This window comes from Salarias fasciatus, chromosome 6 (assembly GCF_902148845.1).
Source record: "Salarias fasciatus chromosome 6, fSalaFa1.1, whole genome shotgun sequence".
NCBI classification, from domain to species: Eukaryota; Metazoa; Chordata; class Actinopteri; order Blenniiformes; family Blenniidae; genus Salarias; species Salarias fasciatus.
The window spans coordinates 5877458-5904539 of record NC_043750.1 but is presented as its reverse complement, the minus strand read 5'-3'; the positions used below and the strand labels follow the sequence as shown (position 1 = coordinate 5904539).

Here is a 27082-nt window from a genome sequence, read left to right as displayed (position 1 = left end):
ACTGGGCTATACAAAAATAAATTGATTGATTGATTGATTGATTGATTGACAAAGGAACAACTCCAACCAACCAACCCACTTCAAACCCCCTGTGGCTGCTGATGCATCAGAGAAGAGAAGCATACAAACCATAGATACCTTTTGGAGATTACGCCCGGTCAGGGGGAGACACATCTGTTTAGCATATAACAGGACAAATGGGAATGACATCCCCCCCTTCTCGGCCACAGTTGTGTGGAGATCCCAAGGGGCCGTCTGCTGGGGAAGTCTTCTTAAAGTTGAAAACCATCACATGCATCAAATACATAAAAAATTCCATCACAATCTATTTTAATGCAGATCATCCTGTTTTTAGAATTTTGTTTATTTGTTCGTTTACCTTGACATTCAGTTGAAACCAGCCTCTTCTTGCAACAGTTCAGTTGGAGAACTTTTCTTTAGGAAAGACCAGACTGGCCCCTCTCTCTGCATACATCTCAGTCCCGATTCAGGGGATGAGAGAGAGATCTCACAATCTGGCTCGAAGGATCAAGCTGTCAGGAAAATTCCTAATATAAAACCTCAGGGAGACAAAAATACAGGAATCAGACAGAAACCAACTGAAAAGGTGAAGACAATGTAATTTTAATCTAAAAAGATGAAACAAATCATGGAATCCAACCTAATCTGAGACTGCTCCAGGAGTTTCTGATTCTTCCTGAAATTTCTCAGCTATATAGTCTGATGTAAACAAATAATGATTCTCAGAACAGGGCAGGTATATGAGAATCATAAGACCCTAGATCAAGCAATCTCCTGCAGAGCCAACAGCCTTGAACTTATTGTCAATACAACAAGTCATGCTGGTGTATTTCCACTATGGAGCATTACAGTTCACATTAAACAACAGAGAATAAGACATTTTCTAACAGGTGCTCAGATGTTTTCTCAGTGCACAAATTCAAAGAAAGGAAATGTTGACGAGCCTCAAATTCACAAGTGCTATGTAAAAGGCTATTGCTATGGAGAGGTCATGAGTGATAATATATCTCTATATGCAGACACAGATTTGATTAGATAAGATCAGACCAAATTAGATTAGATTCGATTCGATTCGATTCGATTCAATTAGATTAGATTAGATCAACCTTTATTTTATCTTTTTTTTAACCTGTCCTGTCCAGCATGGAAGCAGCAGAATCGAGGTCTGGTTGCTGTTATGTCATCAATTGATTTGCTCTTTCAAGAGGAGCTTATAAATATAAAGCTCCTCTTGTTTAAATGTTTTCTTAATTTAATTTGTTTATTTTGAGTACTGATGCATGGTACTGCTGGAAACTGAAGTATGAAATTGCACAAGAGCATCAGGAGAGACCTAATACAGATAGCCATTGGTGTAATCCACCTCAAGAAAACAAGGTAACCGAGTCCACATGTAGAATGTGAAGAGTGATTAAAGATCAGCGTGATCATGGAAATGTGACAGTGATCATGCATAAATGACCTCTGACCCCTGAGAAGACCAGAAGCAGGCCAGAGAAGCCCTCAGGGCCCAGACAACCGGAGGCCATCCTGGAGCCCAGATCCGAGCCACTCCCCCAGGCAGACGTCCACACACCGGTCCAGAACGGGCCAGAGGAAGGCTCCGACTGGGACCCGTGGTCCCAGGGAGCCAAGGGTGGGCAGAGCTGAGAGCCCAGGGCCCAAGGGCCAACCCCACCCACTCAGGCAGAGGGTCATGACCATACTCGGGTGAACCCACCCACACAGGCAGCTACCTGCCCCAGGTCAGCGCACCTCCAGCGCTCCAGCTGTGTAACACGAGATCCAGGGTCTCACAACCCAACAAAACTCTCCCGTCCCCCTCCCACCTCCTGGGTGTAATTAAAACTGAGGGGCGAGCCACCAAATGGTGCAGTGAATGAGGCCAGTTAGAGTACCCCTCCACCACACCCAACATGATGAACACGCCTCCGTGTGTGAAAGAGAGTGGGGGGAGAGACGGGTCTGGGGATGACATGTAGAGGTCAAACCCCTCCCCAGGACCAGGGTGGATAGCCAGAAGGGTGTGACTGGGCTCGGCGGGGGGGCTGTGGGGCTTAGGGACTAGGGGCTAGAGGTTTGCTGGGGGTATGACTGAGGTATGATGTGTGGTTGTGTATGTGTGTGCATGTATATATGTGTGATTGTTTGTGGGTGTGTATTTGTGAGTATGTATAAATGGGTGTGTGTGTGTGGGGGGGGGGGGGGGGGCAATTAGATAGGTATGTATGTGAGGCAAGAGTGTGGTGCCCTGTGTGTGTGTGTGTGTGTGTGTGTGTGTGTGTGTGGGGGGGGGGGGGGGGGGGGGGGCTGGGGCTGGGACTGGGTTCTTCCACTGCTGCCCTCTGTCTGTCCTTGCCTTCACCTCTCCTGATGCATGATGGGTGGGGGCTACTTGGGTCAGTGGCTGTCTGGCTAAGATCAATCTTTATTTGTCCCATCAGTGATAAATTGTAGATATTCCATCAGCTACGCAGATAGAAGTGTTGTCAAAAGATGCACAAAGTTCAATCAAGCACTGTGCTTATGTAGCTGAGAGAGTCGATGCGTTGTGTGAACTCTCTGTCTGCATGTCTGGTTTGGTTTGCTGTGGGAAGCCTACGTGAGCGCATGTAAAGTTCACATTGACTTCTGTTGAGAAATAGGCCACATATGGAACTCACTTCCTGTTTCCTCTTCCGGTGACACTGTGCTGCTCAAGCAGCTGTAGTTGGATCCAAAAAAGCTGTGGGACTCTATGAAAGTCATTTCAAATATGGATACTACCAAGAATCGCTTCAGTAGTGATGATGATTAGATGAAAACAAATTCACTGAAAGACTTTTTTTTTTTATTATTTGAAAACCACGACTTTGCTGAGGAATGTAACAAAATCGAGGGAACTATTTTAATTGATGCTTGCTGCAGGATAGAATTCATTATATTTTTATTTTGATTTTAGTTTAAATTTTGACACATTCGACCCATATCTCCTCATCCCAAAATGGAGGCAGAAGAGCATTTGACCCTTTTTCAATCTGGTGGTATTTTTCCTTTTTAACTAATCACAGTCAGCAGGTTATAATCAATAAATACACACAAATACATACATAGACAGTGATCCCAGAAACATTGTTTACAGATTTTATGATACTGCCATCCTCATCCTACAGCACAAAGATTCAAACCTAACAGCCTATTTTTTTCTAAAATACAGCACTTTGTGTAATAGTGTGTTGCTGATCAGCCCATCTTGAATGTTCAGAAAACTAAAGAGATGGTCTTAGACCCAAGATCAGTAGGGGACTACAGTCCTGTTGTCATACATGACTCACCCATCGAGCAGGTCAGTTCATATAAGTGTCTTAGGGTTCACTTAGGCTGAATCCCATTTCACCCCTTAGCCCTTCCCCTTGGCCCTACCCCTTAGCCCTCCGCCTATGAAACGGAGTGCTAAGGGGTAGGGGAGAAAGTCAACCCCTCCGAATTGGGACACCCCTCCGACAATCGCGTACGTCATCAGTAGTCGCCGCTGCCGATGACGTAGGCAGATGTGACAATTATCTGCCGAAGAAGAATGTTTTTCTTACATTTTAAAACTTTATTAATTGACAAAATACTGACATTTATGAACGTCTTTCATTGCGGACGCTGCCATCTTGCCGATCTTGGAAGGCTTTCTGAGAAATCTGTCATCCAGTGGTGCCGGTGGCGAGGGGCGCTTGTTTTGTTCGCCTGGACTGTCAGTGGCAGGTGGGGTTAGTTCACTTCCGCATTGGCGGGGGCGCTCGTTTCCCACCCGCGCATTCTAGGCGGGCCGTGTTGAAGAAACCAGTTTATTGAAAATAATCGTCTATCTGTTGTGTTTGGAATGCGCCTGGAATGCGCGGGTGTGGAAACGATCACTCCCGTCAATGAGGAAGTGAATTAACCCCGCCCGCCAGGCATGATCTAGGAAAGAACAAGCGCCCCTCGCCATCGGCCGATACCCCTCCATTTGGAGTGTGCCTCTCGAGAATCTCCTTTTGGAGGGGTGACTGGCCCTCTTTCTTGGCCCTACCCCTCCGTCATAATGACAATTGGGACACTCCTACCCCTCCACGTGAACGCGCAAAACGAGGGGTAGGGCCAAGGGGAAGGGCTAAGGGGTGAAATGGGATTCAGCCTTAGACAGCTCCCTTAGTTGGAACGTCCATGTGGAGAGTGTGTGTTCCCGTTCATAACACACACTGTATTTCCTGTGCAGACTGAGAGTGTAGGATGTGGACAAAAGCATCGTGTTCTTGTTCTAACAGGTGGTCCTAGAGAGCTGAGTCTGATACTCAACCTTACTGCTGAAAACCAAATTGGCTTGTTTGGTGCACACGGCCATGAAGGTGATGGGAAGAACTGACTATCAATCCCTGCAGTCCATTTATGAACAAACACATATTTTACTCAGAATACGAGTTCCTACCCTCAGGCAGACAATATCGAGTTTACAACTGCAAACTCAACCGTTTCAAGAATTCATTTGTTCCAAACCTCCATCAAACTCCTAAACAATGACGCTCGAGGCCGAAGACTTTTTATAGTGCTTTTACTGTTTTTATTCTGCAATGTATGATTGTGCTATGAGTAATATCAATCTGTTCTGTCTAGGAATATGTGCAATACTGTTATGTTATTGTTGTGGAGATGTCTTTGTAGTCACTGTGGTTGTTGAGGCATTTATGGCACAGTTGCTGCGTCCAAAGTCCAAGAAAAATTCCCTTCAGTGGGAAAGTGAAGTACATTATTGTCCTGCACTGTTTGCTCTCTCTTATCTCCTCCCTCCACCTCTCTGCAGGTCACGTGTTGTCTTGAAAGACAGAGAAAACCCATTTCCTCATTAAAGAAAGCAGGGTAGAAGCCTCCATGACAGAGCAGACCACTTCTCACCGTCTCATTTCAAACTACTGACAGCGCCTTTGTTCTTTTCCACCTTTTCAATCAACATTTAAATGAGAATTCTGCTCATTTTGACTTGAAGACACCTTGATCCTTCAAAGGTACGTGCACACGCGTACACACAGAAACACACACACACACACACACACACACACACACACACACACACACACGAACACACATTCACACAGACGGACACACACAGAGAAAATAGTCGGACACAGGAGTGTGTATTGTGATTTTAATCTTTTGTAACTACAATTCAATTTCATTACCTTAAGAGAGAATGAGCAGCAGGAAATGGTGGTGGAAAGGAAAAACTCTGTTTTAACAGCAAGAAATTTGCAGAACCAAACTCAGAGCAGGAGAAGTTTTACAGAATCAGACTCAGAGGAGGAGACTTTATGGAAGTTAAGTAAGTAATTAAGTAAAGTACTTTCCACGGGGGAAAAAAATCTGCTGTACAGAGCAAGGTAAAGCATATACATTTTGCTGTGCATATGATATCATAGATTTATCAAATGAAATATTAAGCTTAACGCTTTGCTAAATAAAAGAGTCCTCAAGTCCTTTTTGAAGTAGTCCACAGACTCGGCCATACGAATTGACAGGGACCAGACTCAGAAGAGGAGACTAAATGTAGAACCAGAATCAGAGAAAGAGATTTTCTGCAGAACCAGAGTCAGAGGAGGAGTCTCTCTGCTGTTCTAAAAGGTGAGGGTATACAGAGAGACAGACAGACAGACAGATTGATGGACAGACAGATGTTCTTATTGTCAGTGTATCAAGTAGGAAATTTAAAAAGTGTCATCCAATCAGAGCATCAATGATGAAGTCCATTCAAAGCACTTAAAAATCCACTAAAGGCACTGACAAGAGTCGGAAAACACAAACACATACCCTCAGAGTCACATTTGATTATTGTGGGGTTTTATTCTTTTATAGAGGGACTTCAGATTTTTCAGATGAACTGCTGTCCTGCAGAATTACGGTATGTTTGTCTTCAATAAAATAGTCTTTAGAATCGATAGTCTCTCCAGAATCATTGGTCTCAACAGTCTTTCCAGGATAAATAGTCTCTCCAGGATCAGTGGTCTGTACAAGATCAATGATCTCTACAGTATCAAAACATATTTGGTTGCTGACAGATGAGGGGAGCTGCAAAGAAATCTGGAATACACCTTTCCCAATAGGCAAAAAAAAAACATTTAAACCTGCTAATAATCGCTTCACTGGCCTGAGGCAGGTGGCTGCCCGTGTGGGCTGGTTCTCCTGGGTATGGTCATGGCCCTCGGCCTGAGTCGGGGGGGTTGCCTCTTGGACTCTTGGGCCCTGGACTCTTGGCTCTGCCCGCCCTGGGCGTCCGGTGCTGGGGGGGTGGGCTCCTGCCAGTCTTGGCTCTCTGGGGCCCGGGCCCCATGGCCGCTGGGGGACCCGGCTGGGGCTTTCCTCTGCCCCTTTCTGGATCAATGCGTGGACGTCTGCCTGGGGAAGTGGCTCAGATCTGGGCTCTGGGATGGCCGCCGGTTGTCTCTGCCCTGGAAGTCTCTCTGACCTGCTTCTGATCTTCTCAGGGGTCAGAGGTCATATATGCATAATCACTATCACACTTGTATGATCGCACTGACCTTTAGTCACTCTTCACATTCTACATGTGGACTCGTTTACCTTGTTTTCTTGTGGTGGGTTAGACTAATGGAGATCTGTAGTAGGCCTTTCCTGATGCTCTGGTGTACTTTCATACCTGGAGCCTCAGCTTTACACCCCAGTTTACTGTCAGCTATATTCTCCAACAAAAGTCCATAGAATGCCCTCTGTCATATCTCTTTGTAGGTGCAGTAGCCAATTGTCTGGAGTTAAAAAAACAAAACAAAAAAAACAAAAAAAACTGACGCATCCTTGCACTCTCTTCCTTCCCTTCACCCCCATTTGTGGTTGGGATTACAGTCAGGTCGGCACCAATCCAAGTCAGCCCTGGCCAACTCGGCACCACCCCCGGGATACAGTCAAGTTGGCATCTTGCCAAGTCGGCCTCGCCAGGGGGGGGTGGGGGGGGTTCTCAAGTGGCCGAGTTGGTCGGTGCCGACTTGACTGTAAGCTGCTTACCAACTCGGCCAAAAGCCTCTTTTTTTTTTTTTTTAAATCACAATGCCGGCTGCGGTGCGACGACTTGCACAGTTTTTTGACGATCTGTTTGAACTGATGACGTCGACATAGCGTGCTTACATTAGCACGCTTGTTGTTGTTTTTAAACACAGCGTGAGATATCCTTCGTCAAGATAACCCAGCATTGGCAAGATAGTGATATCAGAGAGCTTATCTTGATCCATGGGGAAGAGGAGATTCGTCCACAGGTAACGGGGACTGTGTTCCAACTGGTTTGTTTACCTCGCCGTACTCCGTCGCACTGATGATGTCATCAACGTGGGACATCATCAGCTCAGGAACATGCAACCACGCAACTCGACAGCAGTCGATTACCGCATTTAGTGTTTAAAAAACACGTGTCAACCCGCTAGTAGTTTCAGTGGGAAAGGGGTATAAGACTGAAACTATTTTTGTGTCTCCTGGTTTCTGTCTCACGGTCTTTCACTCCTGGTCTCTGTCTCCTGGTTTTTGACTCCTCTTCTCTGACCCCTGGTTTGCACTCAGGGGTTATCAACAATAGCTCGCTGTAATGAAGTCATGTAGTCCCAGACAAAGAAAAAGCTCATGAATATTCTTCTTTTGTGTTTTTCAGAGTTGAACGTCTCACCTGAAGGAAATTATGTCAGCATCTCATCGTGATCTTTCCAGGGACTCTATGAACACAGAATGAAATTTTGATGAGATCACTCAGACTCTTCAAGAGGTCAAAGATGAGCTCACCGAGAGATGTCCTCCTGGGAATTCTGGAAGACTTGTTAGATGAAGACTTTAAAAGGTTCAAGTTTCATTTGTGTCATAAAGGGGACTTTGAAGGGTTCAAACCAATCCCAAAGAGCAGACTTGAGACATTGGACAGGCTGGACACAGTGGACAAAATGCTCGACACCTACAGCCTTTGCACTCTTGCAGTCACTAAAATGGTTTTAGAGAAAATGAATATGATGGGTATATGGGAGAAACACTGGAAAAACAACTCAGAACCTGGAGGTAAGTCCTGGAAACATTAACATTTGATGGTGTTACAACTTATATTTGTATAATGAGAAACAACAGAGATTAATAATTACAGTCAAATGTATTTTTTTTTTTTTATTAAATGATACATGGCCTCTCTCCAACACAGAAAACACAAATCTTTTGAGTTCATGTTGAAAATCAGTTTATGATTTCTGCATTACATTTTGCACCCAGTTTAAAATTCACATTATAACGAGCTGAAGAGAAAACAAACACATGAATGATGAAATGAATCATGATTCTACATCATGTTTGACCTGTTAAGGATCTCCTTAACAGGTCAAACATGCCAAATCTAAGATCATCCAGTTTCTAGTGATATGTATAGGAAATGTCTGAATTTTCTACAGCGGTTCGAACATGATTCAAAATGAGTTTTTTTTTTGTTTGTTTTTTTTCTGAAATAGGGAATGACGGTCCTCGAGAAGTTCTATTGTCAGTGATATCTAAGAGGTGTCAAGAAGCACTCAAGTCCAAACTGAAGAAGAAGTTCCAGTGTGTATCTGAGGGAGTCGCTAAAGCAGGAAAGTCCACCCTCCTGAACGAGATCCACACAGAGCTCCACATCACAGAGGGGGGGACTGCAGAGGTCAATCAGGAACATGAGGTCAGACAGATCGAAGCAGCACCCAGGACAGCAGACGGAGAAGAAACAAGCATTAGACCAGAAGACATCTTTACAGGTACTCCAGACAGATCTCAACCAATCAGAACAGTGCTGACAAAAGGAGTGGCTGGCATTGGGAAAACAGTCCTGACACAGAAGTTCACTCTGGACTGGGCTGAAGACAAAGCCAACCAGGACATCCACTTCATATTTCCATTCACCTTCAGACAGCTGAATGTGCTGAAGGAGAAGAAGTTCAGTTTGGTGGGACTTGTTCATCACTTATTTAAAGAAACCAAAGAAGCAGGAATCTGCATATTTGAAGATGTGCAGGTGATCTTTATCTTGGACGGTCTGGATGAGTGTCGACTCCATCTGGACTTCCACCAGACTGACTTCCTGACTGATGTTACAGAATCCTCATGTGTGGATGTTCTGCTGACAAGCCTCATCAGCGGGGAACTGCTTCCCTCTGCTCGCCTCTGGATCACCACACGACCGGCAGCAGCCAATCAGATCCCTGCTGACTGTGTGGACAGGGTGACAGAGGTCCGAGGGTTCACCGACCCCCAGAAGGAGGAGTACTTCAGGAGGAGGTTCAGTGAGCGGGAGCAGGCCAGCAGGATCATCTCCCACATCAAGACCTCCCGAAGCCTCCACATCATGTGCCACATCCCGGTCTTCTGCTGGATCACTGCTACAGTTCTGGAGAAGGTGTTGAAGAACAGAGAGGGAGGAGAGCTGCCCAAGACCCTGACTGAGATGTACATCCACCACCTGGTGGTCCAGGCCAAAGTCAAGAAGGTCAAGTATGATGGAGGAGCTGCCACAGATGACACCTGGAGTCCAGACAGCAGGGAAATGACTGAGTCTCTGGGAAAACTGGCTTTTGAGCAGCTGCAGAAAGGAAACATGATCTTCTATAAATCTGACCTGGCAGACTGTGGCATTGATCTCAGAGCAGCCTCAAAGTACTCAGGAATGTTCACACAGATCTTTAAAGAGGAGAGCGGCCTGTACCAGGACATGGTGTTCTGCTTCATCCATCTCAGCATTCAGGAGTTTCTGGCTGCTCTTCATGTCCATCAGACCTTCATCAACTCTGGAATCAACCTGCTGGAAGAGAAACAAACCATTAGGTTTTTAAAAGTGATGAAGAAACCTAAACTCCACCATCTCCATCAGAGAGCAGTGGACGAGGCCTTGAAGAGTCCAAACGGACACCTGGACTTGTTCCTCCGCTTCCTCCTGGGTCTTTCACTGGAGACCAATCAGAGTCTCCTGCGAGATCTGCTGACACAGACAGGAAGTAGCTCACAGACCAATCAGGAAACAGTTGAGTATATTAAGAAGAAACTGCGTAAGAGTATGACTGCAGAGAGAAGCATCAATCTGTTCCACTGTCTGAATGAACTGAATGATGGTTCTCTGGTGGAGGAGATCCAACAGTCCCTGAGATCAGGACGTCTTTCTACAGACAAACTGTCTCCTGCTCAGTGGTCAGCTCTGGTCTTCATCTTACTGTCGTCGGAAGAAGATCTGAAGGAGTTTGACCTGAAGAAATACTCTGCTTCAGAAGAGTCTCTTCTGAGGTTGCTGCCAGTGGTCAAAGCCTCCAACAAAGCTCTGTATGTACTTCATGAACAAATATGGAGAACTCAGTCTTTGACAAACATTCAGAGGGTTTGATTATTGCTTCTTCTTCAGGTTGAGCTGCTGTGGTCTGTCAGAGAGAAGCTGTAGAGCTCTGTCCTCAGTTCTCAGCTCTCCGTCCTCCAGTCTGACACATCTGGACCTGAGCAACAACGACCTGCAGGACTCTGGAGTGACGCTTCTGTCTCGTGGGCTGGAGAGTCCTCATTGTAAACTGGAAGCTCTCAGGTCAGGATCCAGCTGCTGCTTGATCAGGTGGATGTTGGTGCAGATCATGTGGAGGATCTTCCTTCTTGACTTGATGCAACAGTGTTTATTTGTCCAGTCTTTCAGGTTGTCTGGTCTCAGAAAAAGGCTGTGCATCTCTGGTCTCAGCTCTGACCTCCAAGTCCTCCCTTCTACGAGAGCTGGACTTGAGTTACAACCATCCGGGAGACTCAGGAGTGAAGTTGCTTTCGGCTGTAGTGGAGGATCCACACTGCAAACTGAAGACTCTCAGGTATGAACTCACAACAGGAGCTCATCCTGGAGACTGAGATGTTCTTCAGAATGTCTCCAGTTGATGATCAGACAGGATTTGTCAGCGGGAGGTCACGTGTCTGCACATTTTCTGCCTTTTTTTTTTTCTTTTGAAAACATGGCAGATATGCCTTCAGTTTGTGGTGGAAGTTATTCCATTTTAAGGTAGCTTGTGAGTTTAGCTACTTTTTCACAAATTTTATCTTGGCAAATGTACACTTTATTCTTACATTATTCAATGAATTCACGTGTACAATACACAGTTTATTCCTTTTGATGTGCACTCTATCAGCTTGATCAACAAAGCTGCAACTGTGGTGGTTGCTCCGGATGCCATGAACAACGAACTGGAATGAAGTTGATTACGTGTCATGGATTTCCAAAACATTATCTCTGAGGAGATCTGACTCCAGACTCTGTTACAAACTTCTGTTTGTGGTGAAGAGGTGTACTTCAAAGTAGTGAAGTGACAAACCTCCCACTGTTAAACAATGGGACCAGGAAAGTTTGAGCCTGAGAATGACTAACTGCGTGAATGAAAGGGGATGATCATTTGTTTGAGATAACATGGTCAGCCTTTCTAAGGTACTTAGCACCATCCTTTCCGAAATGTAGCCTTGACTGTGTTCTCCCACCAGATGACCTGTCTTTAGACCACCACACTTTGTTTTCACTTAATTATTCAGATTTTGGATGGCTATACTATACTTTTATTGCATGATTTGAATAATTTTTTTATTGATTTATGTGTTGTGAATTTAAAAGAAGTCATCTCATTGTTTTTGGTTTTCCCTCACGTCAGCCACTCAGATATTGCGTCAGAGCATTTTCATGTTTTCCTTCTCCTCAACTTGGTTGGAGATGGCACAGTACGTGTACATGGCGACTGATGTGCTGGAGGGGCGTGGCTTTAGATTTTAGGCAGTGTGGGATTGCAGGGGTGGGTTTTTCGGTCAGGACAGTCTTTAGCTACATGAAGCCAGTTTATTTGGGATGGTGCTTTCATTTGTTTTGCGTCTTGATATCACTTTGAATGCAGAACACTTGATTGTTTTTATATTGTAAAAAAAAGCCTCCAGTTATCAGCAACTGAGAACCAATTCTCTTCCTCTGTCAGCCAAACTGAGTCTTTCAATGAAAAGTCAGGAAATATGAAGGATCCTTTGAAAGCACATTTTTCCAGCTGGATTTCGGAGGAGAGGAACAGAAACATGCCAGCTGGTTTCCATCTTCATCACACTGATTCAAAGCAGCAGAAACACTTTCAGGGTCCAAATGTAAACACAAGGATTTGGAGCAAAGTTTGAATTAGTTTTATTAGTGACTCCGTAAATGATCTGTAGTAATTGGTAGTTGGTAGTAGTAATTGGTAGTAGTTTGTAATTGGTAAATGACAACTTACTCAAATTAATAATTAAATAAAATTACTGAATTAATTACCTCCAGTAATCCATACTTTAGTAATTTAACACGAATTACCAAACACAAGCCCCAACAGTCATGTAGAAATGTTGGACTTGTTCTCCTCACTCAGTCAAACGACCCCACAGCTCATGAACTCAAAGCACTTTCAACTTCTTTCTGTGTCTCCAGAGACAAACCGAGGAGCTCTACTTCACGTTCTACAGCAGTTAGGACTCATGTTGAAGAGAACACTCTACTGACTCTGTTTCTCCCTGCAGGGTGGACCATGGTGGAGAGCAGAGGCTCAAACCTGGTCTGAGGAAGTGTAAGTTGGACTGATCACTGTGCGTTTGATTTTCAATCAAAGCTTTAGATTCATTCAAACATTACTGATAAAAAGTGTCCTCATAAAACTTTCTCTCCACTAAAAACATGTCAGGAAGTCCACAAACAACAAATCCATCACATGTGTCAGATTATGTCTTCTCTCTTTTTCTCTCCATCAGATTCCTGTCAGCTTCAACTGGAATCAAACTCAATGAGCAGAAAACTCAAACTGTCCAACAACAACAGGAAAGTGACATATGTGGAGGAAGTGCAGCCGTATCCTGATCATCCAGACAGATTTGATTATTGGATTCCTCAGATGCTGTGTGGAAATGTTCTGAGAGATCGGTGTTACTGGGAGGTCGAGTGGAGCGGAGGTGTTGAAATATCAGTCAGTTACGGAGGAATTAGAAGGAAAGGAGGCCGTGAGGAGTGTTTGTTTGGAAGAAATCACCAGTCCTGGAGTCTGCATTGGTATAGTGAATGTTTCTGTGTCAGGCACAACAACAAAGAAACATTCACCCCCTCCTCCTTCCCTCACTTCTTCTCCTTCTCTGATAAAGCAGGAGTGTATGTGGACTGTCCTGCAGGCTCTCTGTCCTTCTTCAGAGTCTCCTCTGACTCTCTGATCCACCTCTACACCTTCAACACCACATTCACTGAACCTCTGATGGCTGGGTTTACATTCTGGCTCCCTGGTTCATCTGTGAGTCTGTGTCCTCTACAGGACGAATGATCTCTGTCTCTGACAGCACAGAGGAGGAGGAGCCTGTCACAAGGTGGGAGTGGTCTATCTGAAGGTGGGAGGAGTTTATCCAAAAAACTCCACAAAAATAGGGTTTCTTCTTTGTTCCACCTTATGTTTGTTGCCGTTTTGCTGTTGCCGTGTTTCTTGAATGTTCAGTCATAAAGTAATGTTGCCCTGGGAAAATTTAGGAACTAATTAATTTTGTCCCTATTAAGTTGGACATCAGCATCAATTATATTTTGTCATGTAAAAATGTTTGAATCTACAAGTTTGTTGTGTTACAATGTGTGATTTAGAAATGTGTGGAACTGATTTGTGAGTGTAAAAATATACAGAACACTCTGGAAATGTGGATTTGTTTTTATTTGATTATTGGGCTGGAAGGAAGTGTCCAGCTACATGGACTTGGGTGGAGCCCGGGGAGGAGAAGCAGCCGGAAGAGGACGGGACTGAAAACTGGAGCGGGAGGAAGTAAAAAAGTGAGAGCGGGGAAAATGGGAAGATGCAGTGGGAGCTGAGGACAGAGAGAGAACTCCTAACTTGATAAAAGTTGAAGAAGAGACCAAAAAAACACCCCGTGAATGCAGCGGCACATTCTGGCAGTGTCTAAAGGCCCGTTCACATCGCCAAATGATTTCTGTGATTTTGCGTCCAAATATAATTGAAAAGCAATGGGGAACGCGCGTTCACCGGCGGTGAAAATCCTGGAAGGGGTCGGAAGTGTTTTTGCAGCGCGTTTTGGCGTTTTCGAGGTTCGTCGGGGCGTTCTGGCGTCGGCGGGGCATTTTTGAGGCCGACGCTGAAGTTGAGAAATCTCAACTTTTGATGCGGCGTTTTTGCAGCAAACCAATCAGAGAGCGTCTCTATGGTGACGTAGGTCAGGGAGCGGGAACCAGAAGAGATGCACTACAACCAGTCCTCCCTCCCACCGCAGACTCGTCGTCCTCGGGTGCCCGGCGTTGTTCAGCGTCGGACACGGCACCTGCAGCACGGCGTGTTCCGCGGGTTCATTGCTGCCTTGCATCGAGGAGAAGGGTTTTTGCATCCCTTCACAACTGCTAACAGGCCTGCAACATTTTTCGTCATCCCTTGGTAAACTAACTGTGAATGAGGAGTGTGTGTATGGGGTTGATTTGTTTTTTCTTATTGTTGTGGTTTGAACATTAATTTGTGTAAATATCTATTGATGAGCTTCAAAGGTTCGATTGTGTATTTTGGTTGCCATTGGTTGCATAAACTGAAGAGTGGCAGACTTTTATTTCTCTTTCCTGAGAAACGGAATTTAAGTTCTTTACGTTGGTTGAACATCAATTATTCGTTCCATTAAATTTTGGCAAACTATTTTTTCTTCTAAACGGTTGTCTGGTGTCATTTTTGTTAAAATTTGTGAGGAGAATCATTTGAGTTTCCCCTGCTGGGTAACAATAACCCCCAAAATTGGTAAACCGTTTGTGGTAACTACCTTAACTCACGAACCCAACTTGAGTAAAATACCAACATGTTAGTTGGTGTATAGTGATGGGGTGCTACAGTAATAAAGGTTAGCATTCACAACTTTCTCACTTTTCACTGTTGTGTTGAATTCCATTTTATGTTAAATCACCAAAGTAGCTCTATGTTGTTAACAGGGTTGGGGAGAAATGGATTATATATATATTGCTTGTGTCGAGAAAAATACTATTAATAACCCATGGATGACAAGTGGTCTGAAAAACGCCTGTAAGAAAAAAAATTATCTCTACAGAATGTTTCTCAAACTAAGAACAAAAGAAGCCGAGGTTCGGTATAAAAAATATAAAAATAAACTGATATCAATTCTAAGACAACAGAAAAAGGATTACTACACAAAATTAATAGAGAAAAGCAAAAATAGTACAAAAAACACATAGAGTGTAATTAACACAGTCTTGCACAAAGGTAAGGTTAAACCCATAATTCCAAACCATATAACCAAAAACAAAATAGACATTTTTGAAAAACAGGACATTGTAGAGGAATTTAATAATTACTTTGTGAATATAGGAAAAAATCTATCTCAAAATATCCCAGACGAAAACATAAATAGTGGAATAATACAAAATAATGAACGTAGCATCTTTCTTGAGCCTGTACAAGCAAATGAAATATTCAGTATTGTTTGTAAATTTCAAAATAAAAATTCCAATGACTATACAGACATGAACATGTCACTGATAAAACAAATAATAGATGTCGTGATTGAACCCTTTAAATACATCTGTAACTAGTCATTTACCACAGGAACATTTCCAGAGAGTATGAAAATAGCCAAAGTAATTCCACTTTTCAAAAAAGGAAATAAAAATGATGTCTCCAATTACAGGCCTATATCGTTACTTCCCCAGCTCTCAAAAATTTTAGAAAAATTATTTGTGATCAGATTAAATAAATTTATTGTTAAACACAACATTTTAAGTAACAATCAATATGGATTTCGGACTAATCACTCAACCGCCACAGCAATTATGAAACTGGCAGAAGAAATTACAAATGCAATGGACAAGAAACGTTTCTTAGTAAGTGTCTTCGTAGATCTTCAAAAAGCATTTGATACTCTAGATCATGACATATTGCTGTATAAATTATATAAGTACGGTATAAGAGGTGTTGCTCACGAATGGGTCAAAAGCTATTTAAAAGACAGAAAACAATTTGTTCAAATCAACGATATAAAATCTAAAAATGGAAACGTAACTTGTGGGGTTCCTCAAGGATCCGTCCTTGGACCAGTACTCTTTCTTCTTTATATCAATGACATTGACGCTGCTTCCAGCTTATTGAAATGCATCTTGTTTGCGGATGATACTACTTTGTATTATGCTGGAGACAATATAAATGAAGTATTAGAAATTGTAGAAAAAGAGTTTCAGAATGTTATAAAATGGTTCAACGCTAACAAACTATCTTTGAACATCAGTAAGACCAAATATATGATTTTCAGTTACAGAAGGAAAGACGCTGACACAACACTGACAGTGGAAGGTATAGAGATTGAGAGAACAAATGAAATTAAGTTTTTAGGTGTACTGCTGGATGAACAACTAACATGGAAATCCCATATAGAGCACGTTAAAACTAAGATTTCTCAAAACATTGCTGTTCTGTACAAATTGAAAGAGTCACTTCACAATAATTCTTTGTTTCTGTTGTACAATTCATTGATTATACCATATCTGACCTACTGTGTTGAAGTCTGGGGAAATGCTTGTAAGATCTACATTGAACCACTCTTCCTCTTACAGAAACGAGCGATTCGTGTGGTGAATGGAAGTGGTTACAGAGACCACACTAACCCAATATTTATAAAATTGAAATCCTTAAAAATTAAAGAATTGGTAGAACTCAACCTTCTTAAAACAATGTATAAAGCTCACCGGAAAAAATTACCATTTAATTTACAGAATAGATTTGCAAAGCGAGACAGTCAATATAGATTAAGAGGCACTGAAATTTTCAAACGACCGGAATCAAGAACCAAATTGAAAGAAAGATGCATCACAACAAAAGGAATCAATTTATGGAATAAACTTGACAGTGAAATTAAGAGGTCTCAGTCCATTCACATCTTCAAGAAATGTTTAAAAGCACAGTTATTGGGAGGGTACGACTCTGTTTTAAAGAATGGTCAAACTTAGAATGATTGTTTCTTTTGAAAATATTTCATTAAGGTTTTTTTTTGTTTTTTGTTTTTTTGTATTTACACTTGGGAAATGGTTGTATTTGATCTGCAATTATTTGTGAAATGGTCGTATTTGTATTTTGATTTAGTGAAATGGTTGTATTGAATTTTGCATTTTTTTTTGTGATATGTTAACAAATCTTGACAAATTGTCATTTATTTTATGTTGATAGGGGCAGACATCATAAGTCTCACTTCTTTCTGTTCCTTTTCATTTCTTTCTTTTAAAAAAGAATGAAACAAATAAAATCAATCAATCAATATATAACGGCGTTATGTAATTAGGAAACAAAAAAATGTAACTGTAATCTGTTAAAGTACATAAAAAATATGTAATCTCCTTACAGGTATATCTGATAAAAGCACGGATTACTGAGTGGGATTACTTTTGAAAATCACACGGAATATACCAGAATTACAACAGGCATATGCACTGTGTGCAGACATTGTGACACTTTACGGCAACTGACAGCACTTCATGGCACAAACCGCGACACCGCCATAGATCTATAAACATTAATCGCCATAAAGGGTAGACACAGCATCGACGCTTTCTTGGAGCAGCCTCCCGCTCCACTTTTATGTGTTTAACCGTGAATGAAACAACCCATAATGCCATGGATTTCTCCACCTGCTGGAGTCACGGCTGCTTCCAGAGAGAGAAACTCATTCTTTGGCTGGAAACTTAGATATCATTTTGTATTTAAGTCAGATGAGGCCCAAAACGTCTATGCACAATCCAAATTCTGCCTCCCAGCTGTGAAAATGCTCTCAGCATCCAGTGATTCATCGTCAAACCTGAAGACACATCTACAGGTATGATACACACCTGAACTCAAAGTGAAGCTAAAGTGTTATTAGCCTGCTAACCTGTCAGCAACCTGCCTGTTGAGAACCACAGCCTCACCAGGCTGAACTCAGAAGAATCTGATGGAGGCAATAACATCTTCAGCCTGTATGGATTTATTGGAGACTGCATGTTTCCTTCTGTCACTGAGGAATGAATGAACTCTGAACTCTTGAAAATATAATGTGCATTTCATAGCTGAACACAAAACACTGCTCCTCACTACAGCAGTACAGCTACACAGCAGATTAGATTAAGGCCAACTAGTATTTAGTTTTTCCCTCTTCTTTTGTTATGGCTGCACATTTCATACTTTATATTCCAAACTGTCGGTTCAAAAAGACAACATGAGGTCTGAAACAAAAAAAAAAAAAACATTTTTATTCATGTTGGCTCTGATAAATTAATTTAAAGGACATTAAAATATAATACAAATACAGAGCACAAAAGATGATGCATAATAATAAACACATAAGCATGCAGTGAAAGAACCAAAGGAACCTTATGAGGTTTTTCAGGCTCACTACCACCATCTCGTGGCAGAACTTGGAGAACAGACAAGTTGACCTCATTCAAGTTGAAGACAAATGTACCTCAGCAAAGATAAATTTAACAGAAACACAGAAAGAATATCACTTTTCCAGCCAGTTCTCCCAGAACTTGGTGTTACTTGTAGAAGCTCAGCAGTTTTTATTTGATTTGAGTCTTCACATGAAGTGTGTTAACCTTCCTTTACAGTGCTGTACAGTGCAATCTTCCAAAAGTTCCTGGTGGAAGTGTATGAGAGGAGGCAAATTCATAAATCAGATCCATTAAAATGAGTGTTCACATTGAGTGTAATCTTCATTTAAATTAGGGATGCACTGATACCAATACCAGTATCAGGGATCGAGTCTGACACCACACCAAGTAGTCATACTCTAAGTACACATGAGAGCACGAATAATGTCAGTGATTTTTTGTTTTTTTTTTAATATTAATGAGAATGACAGAAGCAAGACAACTGTAAATGATGTTGTGCCAAAATATCAAGAGAAGGGACGAAACCAAGCCGGTACAACACCAGCAACCAAATCACCAGAGACAGTTTGACCAGCAGAGTTCATCTGGCATTAGTTTAAAGCTAGAGTTGGCGATCTTGGAAAACTAGCGTTAGCATGTAGCATCTCTCCAAGGCTCCGCCTAGCTAGCTCCGCCCAGCTCCCACCCCATTGGAGGAGCTCCCGTTGGGAGCGGAGACGCGGAGACGTTCGCGGCGCGTGCAGTGGGCGCGGCACTTCCGCGTCCAGTGCGTTCCTGGCGTAACCTGTCCTCAGCGCTTCGTTTCTTCATTTTTCTTTATTTGCACAATGCCAGGTATGGCGCACTCAACGGTAAGTAAAGCCCCAAACATTAGTCTCCGCCATTCTGCAACGACACTCCGCCCTTCTACGCGCGCACTGAACCAGGGTCAGTGCACGCCATTGACATGTACGTGCAGGGGGCAGGTGGAACAGCGAAGGGATTTGATTGGTTTAAAAAAAGGTGTGCCCTCAAGACTATTGGTTGCTGTTTTTCCCGTTTTACTCCTGCTGTAGATAGCGGATATTTTCCAAACTACTTTAAAAACACGCTATGAATTGCTTCCCATCGGGTCATAAAGATCATTTTAACTAGTATTTAAAAAAATGTATCTCATTCAAATCGCCAACCCTAGCTTTAATAAGCACTCATGTCGGTATCCGAAATCTGAAAGTTGCTGAACTTTAGAAGTCATAAGTATGTTCATCCATTAAAAAATTGGCATCGGTACATCCCTTTATGTGCATATATTGTGATATTTCAGTGTTCCTGGGAGAAACGTTGCCTACTTTGGGGAAGAACTGACCTAGGTAAAGTTGACAGCAGCATATTCAACATCAGCCTGTTCCTGCTGCGTTTGTCCGCTGGTTCCAGCTGCTGTGGTGTTGGAGTAGGGATCTGTCCGGGGATCTATCTGTTACGGTCTGTAGTGAGGCTCAGACGCAGACAGCAAGATGGAGGTGGGTCTGAAGAGTGCAAAGAACAGTTTATTCTGGGGGGTCAGGAAGCGGCGAGTCCAGGCGGGAGGTCTGAATGGGCACTGTCCGAATCGTCGGTGGCGAGCTTCAGTATTGGCGTCCTGGCTCTGCGTCCTGAGACTGTCCGGGGCAGGTTGGCGGCTGGAGAGGCAGAGAGCTGCTGACCGCTGTGGCAGGCTGATCAGGACTCCAACTGCAACAAGAATAACTTGGTCAGCTTGGGAAGCTGCTAAGCTGAATGCGCTAACACACATCACACATGGGCGTAGATGTTACGATCCAGCGCTGACTCTCAGCCTGGGCGTCGCTTAAATAGTGCCAGCGCCCCAAGCAGCTGAAAGTCATCCCGCTGACGATCTGAACCCACGCTGCAGCAAGCCTCCTCTCCAGCTCCACCCACCTGAAAAACGAAAACAAGAACCCGCACAGCGCCACTAGGAGGCCGCTGCCGTGTGAGTCATGACACTGTCCTTGACAATAAACCATAATCTGAAGTTTATCTAGAATATTTCAACAGAGGCACTTACATTTTGGGGTCAACAGCATAGAGGTACATTTAAATAAAATTCAATGTCTATTGAGACCTGTATCTAACACTTTATCCTTTGTTAAGGGTAGTCTGGTCTCTGTAGGACCGAAGCAGGAGCCTGGTTCAGATTTCCGACAGTCACAACAAAAACAGAATGACTCTGTGCAACAGCAGTTCTGAGACCTGGGGCCCGGAATCACACTCCAGAAAAACTGTTGGTAACAGGCACAACTATTAGTCTGGCTGAGGTGCAGGACTTTATAAATACAATTCAAGAAGTGGCAATGTATATCATCACATCAAATACGTTGAATAAAATCTTTCAAATATCAGACTGATCCTTATTTTCCACTCAGGAATTGTGGAATACGATACATTATACTTCATGAATGAGGTCCATCAAACAAATATCTGAAGAAATCTGAATCTCAAGGAAGTTGCTTGGTCTTACTGCTCGAGTAGAATTCAGTCTGACTTTCTAATATGAGTAATAAGTCTCTCCACGTTGAAAAACTGCTTTTCTGGCAAAGTTTCCAGCTCCGCAGTAAAACAATGATTGGTGAGAACAAACATACCAGCCAAAGGACAATGAAGAAATTATTTAATTCAATAATTTAAACAATACTTCAACAATACTTTTGTGTCATTTTTTTTTATTTGGTCCAGCCAGATGATATCAGACCTTGAACCCTATCAGCCCCAGACATCATCTTCCTTCTTCTGTGGCAAGTTGAGTAAATATCTTGTACTCATTTTTCAAAGCACTTCAAGGAGGTTTATCTCTCCAAACAGCTGTCATTCTTTTCTTCTTCTTCTTTTAGAATGACTCAACAAGTCTGTAATTTTGTGATTTTATCATGTATTTTTTCACTTTAACTTGTAATGTGCTGTTTATACACCAAAATCAACATTCAAAAGCATGTCCTCCGATGTCAACAACATATTGCAGAATATCATATCATGAGCAACTCTACTTTCTCTTCTCTAAAAATGAGCATCATCTTCAACAGATGGCTGGTTGAACGGCTTTCTGGAAGCCTGATGATGAGCTGTTGATTGAACATGATGAGCTGGAGCGAGGAGACGATGGACGGTGGATCCCTGAGAGCAGCAGGATGAACACTGTACGAAAGATATATTCATGCAATCACATGCAATACACATCCTTTCATGCAGACCATATTACAAGGCTAGAACATGAAAAGATAAATGAAAAGGTGATGGTACAAATGTGCTAAATGCAGAACAAGCTCTCGAGGTTTGTGATGAATGTTTATCCAGGTTGAATATGATATGCATTGCATACTTTTTCTCAAGAGCAACCCCGTCTCCACAAAAACACATTCAGAAACAGCTAAGCTGCATTCTCAAATATGTTGCATAGAAGAATGAATGTTGTCCTCAATTATGTTCATCTGCAACGGAGTTTCACCACGTTGGTTAAAAGGGATTTTGCTTTTCCTTGACAATGTTACTTAATGAGAATAAGAAAAATAAGAAAATCAAAATTCATTTTTTCCTCATGATCCATTTTAAACCTGCTGTTGTGATCTGGTTGAAAAGAACAGCTCTGACCACACTCTGACACCTGGGATACACTGGGTTTCTGTACTTCAGTGGGAAGTTTGCATTATAATCATTACACTTGTATGGGCTATAAACGTTTTGAGGAAGCATATGTTAGTAGAACATTTGACAACACTTTGAAGATCAGTCTTAACGCTTCCAACAATACTGGCAATGGCTTTTTTTTGTTTGTGATGAAATACACGTGCTGGATATTGTTACGTGTGCGCCAGAGGCTCAAAAGCAGACTGCAAAGTTAAGATTTGAAAAACATTTATTGATTTCACGGGGGGAATCTGAGATCTGGGAATCCGCAAGGACCCAAGGGACTGGATCAGGTGAAGCGATCAGGACCAGGGCAGGTAGACCCCTGAGCGGGTCTTCAGACTGGGATAGAGACACCAAGTTAACCAGGAACGAGAATCCAAAAACAGACATTTACATATCACCACTAACTGTAGGAGCTGCTACACTCCAGCGCCGAAGTGGCGCCAAGAGGTCAGGAGGTTGAATAGACGCCCTCATCCAGGAAGTGATCTCCACCCGCTGAAGCAGCTGAAGGCAATTCCATGATCCTGACCTCCCAGCACCGCCCACCTGAACAGGCAGGGAGACAAAAGCAGATCCCGAGCGCCCCCATATGTTATGGAGGTACAGGGTGTGACAGACATAACACGGATAAACTGAAATGGACTTAAAGGAGAGGTCAAAAATGACACCAAAGTGAAAACAAAGTTGTCATTAAAGAATTTGCTCACTGTGTTAAACAAAATTATTTCATTTTCCAGTTGAGCATCATACATCTCATCACATCTCACAACAGATAAGGATGAGCTGTAGTGTTATTTTGCTTTTCTACATCCAGACATGCATTAGTAGAATAGTTTTTAGAGATTTTTGAGAAGTTTTTGGTGTATTCTGACTCATATATCAAAGTTTCTCTGGATGGCATTTGTTAGTAAAGAGAAATCGACTTCCAAATATTTAATTTCACCACAGTGATTCCTTCACACAGTACAAATTCAATGAATTCCACTCAAATGGTAATTTTAAGATTTTACAATGAAAATGGAAATATGAAAACATGTTTCTGTGGAGTAACCTGGAACTCACTCCTGCCACACTTGTGACTGAATTAAAACAAAACATCTCGAGTGTCCCTAATGTGCAGGCTGGCACAAGAATGTCAATCAGCCTTACTTATTTATCTTTTTACAATTCTTCTGCCGGATGTACTTTTTAATACTCTATGCTACGTTCTTACTATTGCTAATACTATAATGATAATTTTTTCACCATTAATATATTTTAGTGACACTTTTTTCACTTACTGATGCTTTAATGATACTTTTTTTTTAATCAATGACTGTTTTTAATCCAAACACGTGTTATCATCTCTGATACACACAGTGATATCACTATTGCCGTTTGTAAAAGAACTAGTTGTATGCATAATGTTGTAATGTTCTGCTCTAACCTGTTTTTGAGAACCCTTGCAGCCACTGTTCTGAGCTACTGTGGTTGTGAAATAACAAGATGAAGTGATTACAACAAACCATTAGGTTAGTAATTCCTTAAAAGGAGATATGTTAGTGTCTCGGAGGCCAATCAGGCTGTGAGGACATGCTATAAATGCAAAGTGTGCAGGACGTCTGTTTTCAAGAGGCAAATGAGAACGATGGCTCTTCTCAAACTTCTTCTTCTCATGCTGTGGCTTGGTGAGTCGACACTTTTCCTGTTTCTGTTTGAGTCCTAGTTTGTTTGAGTTCATTTTCTCTTTCCATGTTGTAAATTCTTGTTTTCTACCATGAAAACAAACACTGTCATGTATAATCTGATGCTGCAGGTCTCGCCACGAGCTCGGAGCTGCATCGTCAGAGGAGACTCGCTGGAGGTACGACGTGTGGACCAACTGAGCGTCCCTACCATGTGAAACTGGAGGCGACAGATGGTACACGTACATCTCTCTGCGGAGGCTCTCTGATCAGTCCCCAGTGGATTCTCACTGCAGCTCACTGCTGGAAACCCGGGAGGTGAGAAAGTCCCAGTCTTTAATGTCCGTGCCATTGATTATTTGTAACGTTAGATTGACTCCATATCCACAGCACCTGTGATGCATTAAAAGCCTGAAATAAATATTTCCCCTCCTATTCAAACCATTCCTGCTCCTGTCTGCAAGTTCGACATTGATTTCAGCTGTTTTATTATTAGTTCTTAGTCCTTCATAATCTTTCCAGGACCACTGACCTCCACAGCGCAGAGCATCTTCACCCACCTTATAAAAACTGATGCAAATGAAACAAAACCCTGTTTATTTTCAGGACCATGTATGCAACTGTCGGAGTTCATCCGGGTCCAGGAGAGAAGCCTCAAGTCATTACTAAACCTGAGATCTTTCAGGACCAAAAACTGAGGAGTCATGACATCATGCTGCTGAAGCTGCCAAAACCTTCTAAGATTCAACCTGTAGACCTTCCTGACTGTCAAAATCAGCCAACCTTGTGAGTCGCAGTTTCAGTCTAAGGAAGTCTGAGAGCTCTGGTTTCTTCTAAGAACCTTTTCTGTTCAAACTCATACTCTTGATTGTATTTCAGGGGTGCATTTGTTCGGGTGGCAGGATATGGTGCTCAACTGAAGGGCCTGAACAGTCAAATAAGTGAGTCAAAGTTCAATTAATTACATTTGGCTTCACAAAAAGAAAAAAAAAACAAAAACAAAACATTCATGACATTTATTCTTATGTATCTGATCATCTGCAGAAATGTTTCATTAAACTGAAAAAAAACCAACACATTTTTCCATTACTATGTAGGCGAGTACGGCTCTCTTCAGTGTGCTGACTTTGAAGTTGTGGACTGCACAAGGGTCCGCAAGCTTCAAATCTTCGGTGATCCATCCACACTGTATCAGCACTGGTTCTGCGTTCAAAGCCCTCGAAAGTATTTATGCAAAGTAAGTTTACGTTCCCTCAAAGCCTAACGTCGCTCCACACTCACCCAGCACAGCTAAATAACCTGCAACTCTTTTCAGGGCGACTCTGGTGGAGGTATGGTGTACCAAGACAAGATTTATGGCATTGTTTCTTTCTCTGGTGATGCCGTGTTCCCCTGTCTCGAGCCAGTTGGAGCTATGGATGTTTGCAAATACATGAACTGGATCAACAACATTGTCAGCCTGCCAAAAAATTCAAATACCGGTGGTGGCTAAATGGATAACTGTGTATATTTGAAAGTCCTGTGCATCTGCGCAAACTTCAATCTTTCTTAATATTGTTCAAAAATATTGCTTGCTTATAAAATCTCATCATTGCGGCTGTTGTTGTCTCACGCCTCTCATTGTAGATGAAAATACACGGACTGCTTTGAAACAAGAAAAACTGTGCACTAACTTTAATTATGTTTTTAAGATAACTGTTTACCACTGTAATAATCATCAGTAATGACCTGTGAAATCTGCAGAAGACCATCCATAGTTTTTATATTTATTTTTTCTTTTTACAATTGACACATAAAACTATATTTTTTTGGCCATGACCAAACAATTGAACTAAGCGTGTCCTAGTAGAGGGTGAAACCCACAGCTGTGGAGTTACTGGCTACAAAATGTTCCTGTTGAGAAGCTCCCTCTGGCTTTATAGAATTAGGCAGAAAATACGGAATTTCTCTCTCTTGCAGTCTGAAACAATCAATGAAACAATCCTCCAAAAACTACAGAACCTATGAGAGGAGAATCACTTACGATACAGTGTAGCTCTGATTAACAGAGGGTGCTCAGACTTGCCACCGTGGCAGACAACAGATATCACTGTTTTCGTGATGGGAGAGAGCAAAGGTCATAAACTCAAGATTGTTTGCTCTTTCTTGCTCTTTCTTTTAATCTATTAGTGAGAGGAGACGTGCTAAGGAGAAGTTCATGTGCAGCAGCTCACGTGTGCTTTATCCACGTTCACAGATAAAGGAGTTTTGAGTAAGAAACCTGTCTCCTGGAGTTTATGTACGACACAATGCAGAACAACAGCCACCGGTTACACATGCACACAAAGTCCTGACCATGGTGATGGACTCACGCATCGAGAGTCAACATAGTGCTGTCCATGGTGCTTAAGTTTGAATTTAATGCTGTTATGAGGTACACTGCTGTGTAAAAGACACACAAACATACACACGCATGCACGGATGCGCACACAGCCTTTTTTTGGTCACATCGTAGTACCATCAGAATAGACCATGAACAAACAGTCCTGTCCATGGTGACAGACTCAGGTATCAAGGGTCAACATAGTGCTGTCCATGGTGCTGAAGTGTGAATTAAATGCATGAGGTACATTGCGTGAAACACACAAATACACATTCTTCCAAAAACACACAAAGACATATACATGTATGCATAGGAAGCAAACAAAGTGCTGTCTTTTGTCCAGAAGTAACAACTGAGATACGAGGTACATTGTGTGAAACATAAAAATAGACAAGCACGCACACAGATACACACACTGTTACGTCCCCGGCTCAGAAGGAGGAAGGAAAGTAACACAAAAACCCAGATGTTCAAGGTGAAAAAGGTGTTTAACAAAATAAAAAGGGATATGTTACAAAACTAAGGAACACCATGAATCAAAAACAACGCAAAATGAAGAAACAAAACTACTCCAAAAGGTGATCCTAGACTAATAACCAAAAAACACAAAACCACAGGCTTCTTCCTATAAAACAGATAAGCAGAACAAACACACAGATCAACAGATCGCGTCAACTGAGCCAGACCAGAGGGGAGCGACAGGCCACCACACAGACAGCTGCTCCAAGAATGATCCTCCCACCAGGCTTTCGAAGGCCAGGCTCCTCCCATAGCCGCTTGACTGGAGGCTGCCATGTCCTCCCCAGCATCTGACTGGTGCTCCAGTCAATAATCCAGTTATCCAAAACAGAACACTGAATGTTGGAAATTATTGCCTTTATCAATGGTTGGACGCATAAATTCCATTAAAATGATCTCCCTTCCCAGATTTCTGTATTTGTGTCAGAACATCCCAATTTTTCTCACATCAGTGTT

General features: G+C 42.4%; 2 protein-coding genes across 2 annotated transcripts; both read left to right on the top strand.

The window, feature by feature from the left end:
- Positions 1-4890: 4890 nt before the first annotated feature.
- LOC115389533 (NACHT, LRR and PYD domains-containing protein 3-like) lies at positions 4891-14695 on the top strand. Its single transcript, XM_030092935.1, has 7 exons — positions 4891-5030; positions 7670-8064; positions 8502-10329; positions 10409-10582; positions 10680-10853; positions 12556-12602; positions 12784-14695. Exons 2-7 carry the CDS (start codon positions 7755-7757, stop codon positions 13338-13340), a joined length of 3090 nt encoding a protein of 1029 aa, XP_029948795.1. The 5' UTR covers positions 4891-5030; positions 7670-7754; the 3' UTR covers positions 13341-14695.
- Positions 14696-23648: 8953 nt separating this feature from the next.
- On the top strand, positions 23649-25343 carry LOC115389544 (kallikrein-6-like). Its single transcript, XM_030092951.1, has 6 exons — positions 23649-23748; positions 23877-24063; positions 24352-24531; positions 24625-24686; positions 24843-24982; positions 25061-25343. The coding sequence occupies exons 1-6, from the start codon at positions 23700-23702 to the stop codon at positions 25235-25237; spliced, it is 795 nt and encodes a 264-aa protein (XP_029948811.1). The 5' UTR covers positions 23649-23699; the 3' UTR covers positions 25238-25343.
- The last annotated feature ends 1739 nt before the right edge of the window (positions 25344-27082 follow it).

Excerpts from the sequence above, each read along its gene's own strand:
- LOC115389533 (XM_030092935.1), top strand. The coding sequence starts at position 7,755 with ATGAGATCACTCAGACTCTTCAAGAGGTCAAAGATGAGCTCACCGAGA. Across the intron at positions 8,065-8,501 it reads AAACAACTCAGAACCTGGAG|GGAATGACGGTCCTCGAGAA; the intron begins GTAAGTCCTGGA and ends TTTCTGAAATAG. Across the intron at positions 10,330-10,408 it reads AAAGCCTCCAACAAAGCTCT|GTTGAGCTGCTGTGGTCTGT; the intron begins GTATGTACTTCA and ends CTTCTTCTTCAG.
- LOC115389544 (XM_030092951.1), top strand. The coding sequence starts at position 23,700 with ATGAGAACGATGGCTCTTCTCAAACTTCTTCTTCTCATGCTGTGGCTT. Across the intron at positions 24,532-24,624 it reads TGTCAAAATCAGCCAACCTT|GGGTGCATTTGTTCGGGTGG; the intron begins GTGAGTCGCAGT and ends ATTGTATTTCAG. Across the intron at positions 24,983-25,060 it reads CTCGAAAGTATTTATGCAAA|GGCGACTCTGGTGGAGGTAT; the intron begins GTAAGTTTACGT and ends AACTCTTTTCAG.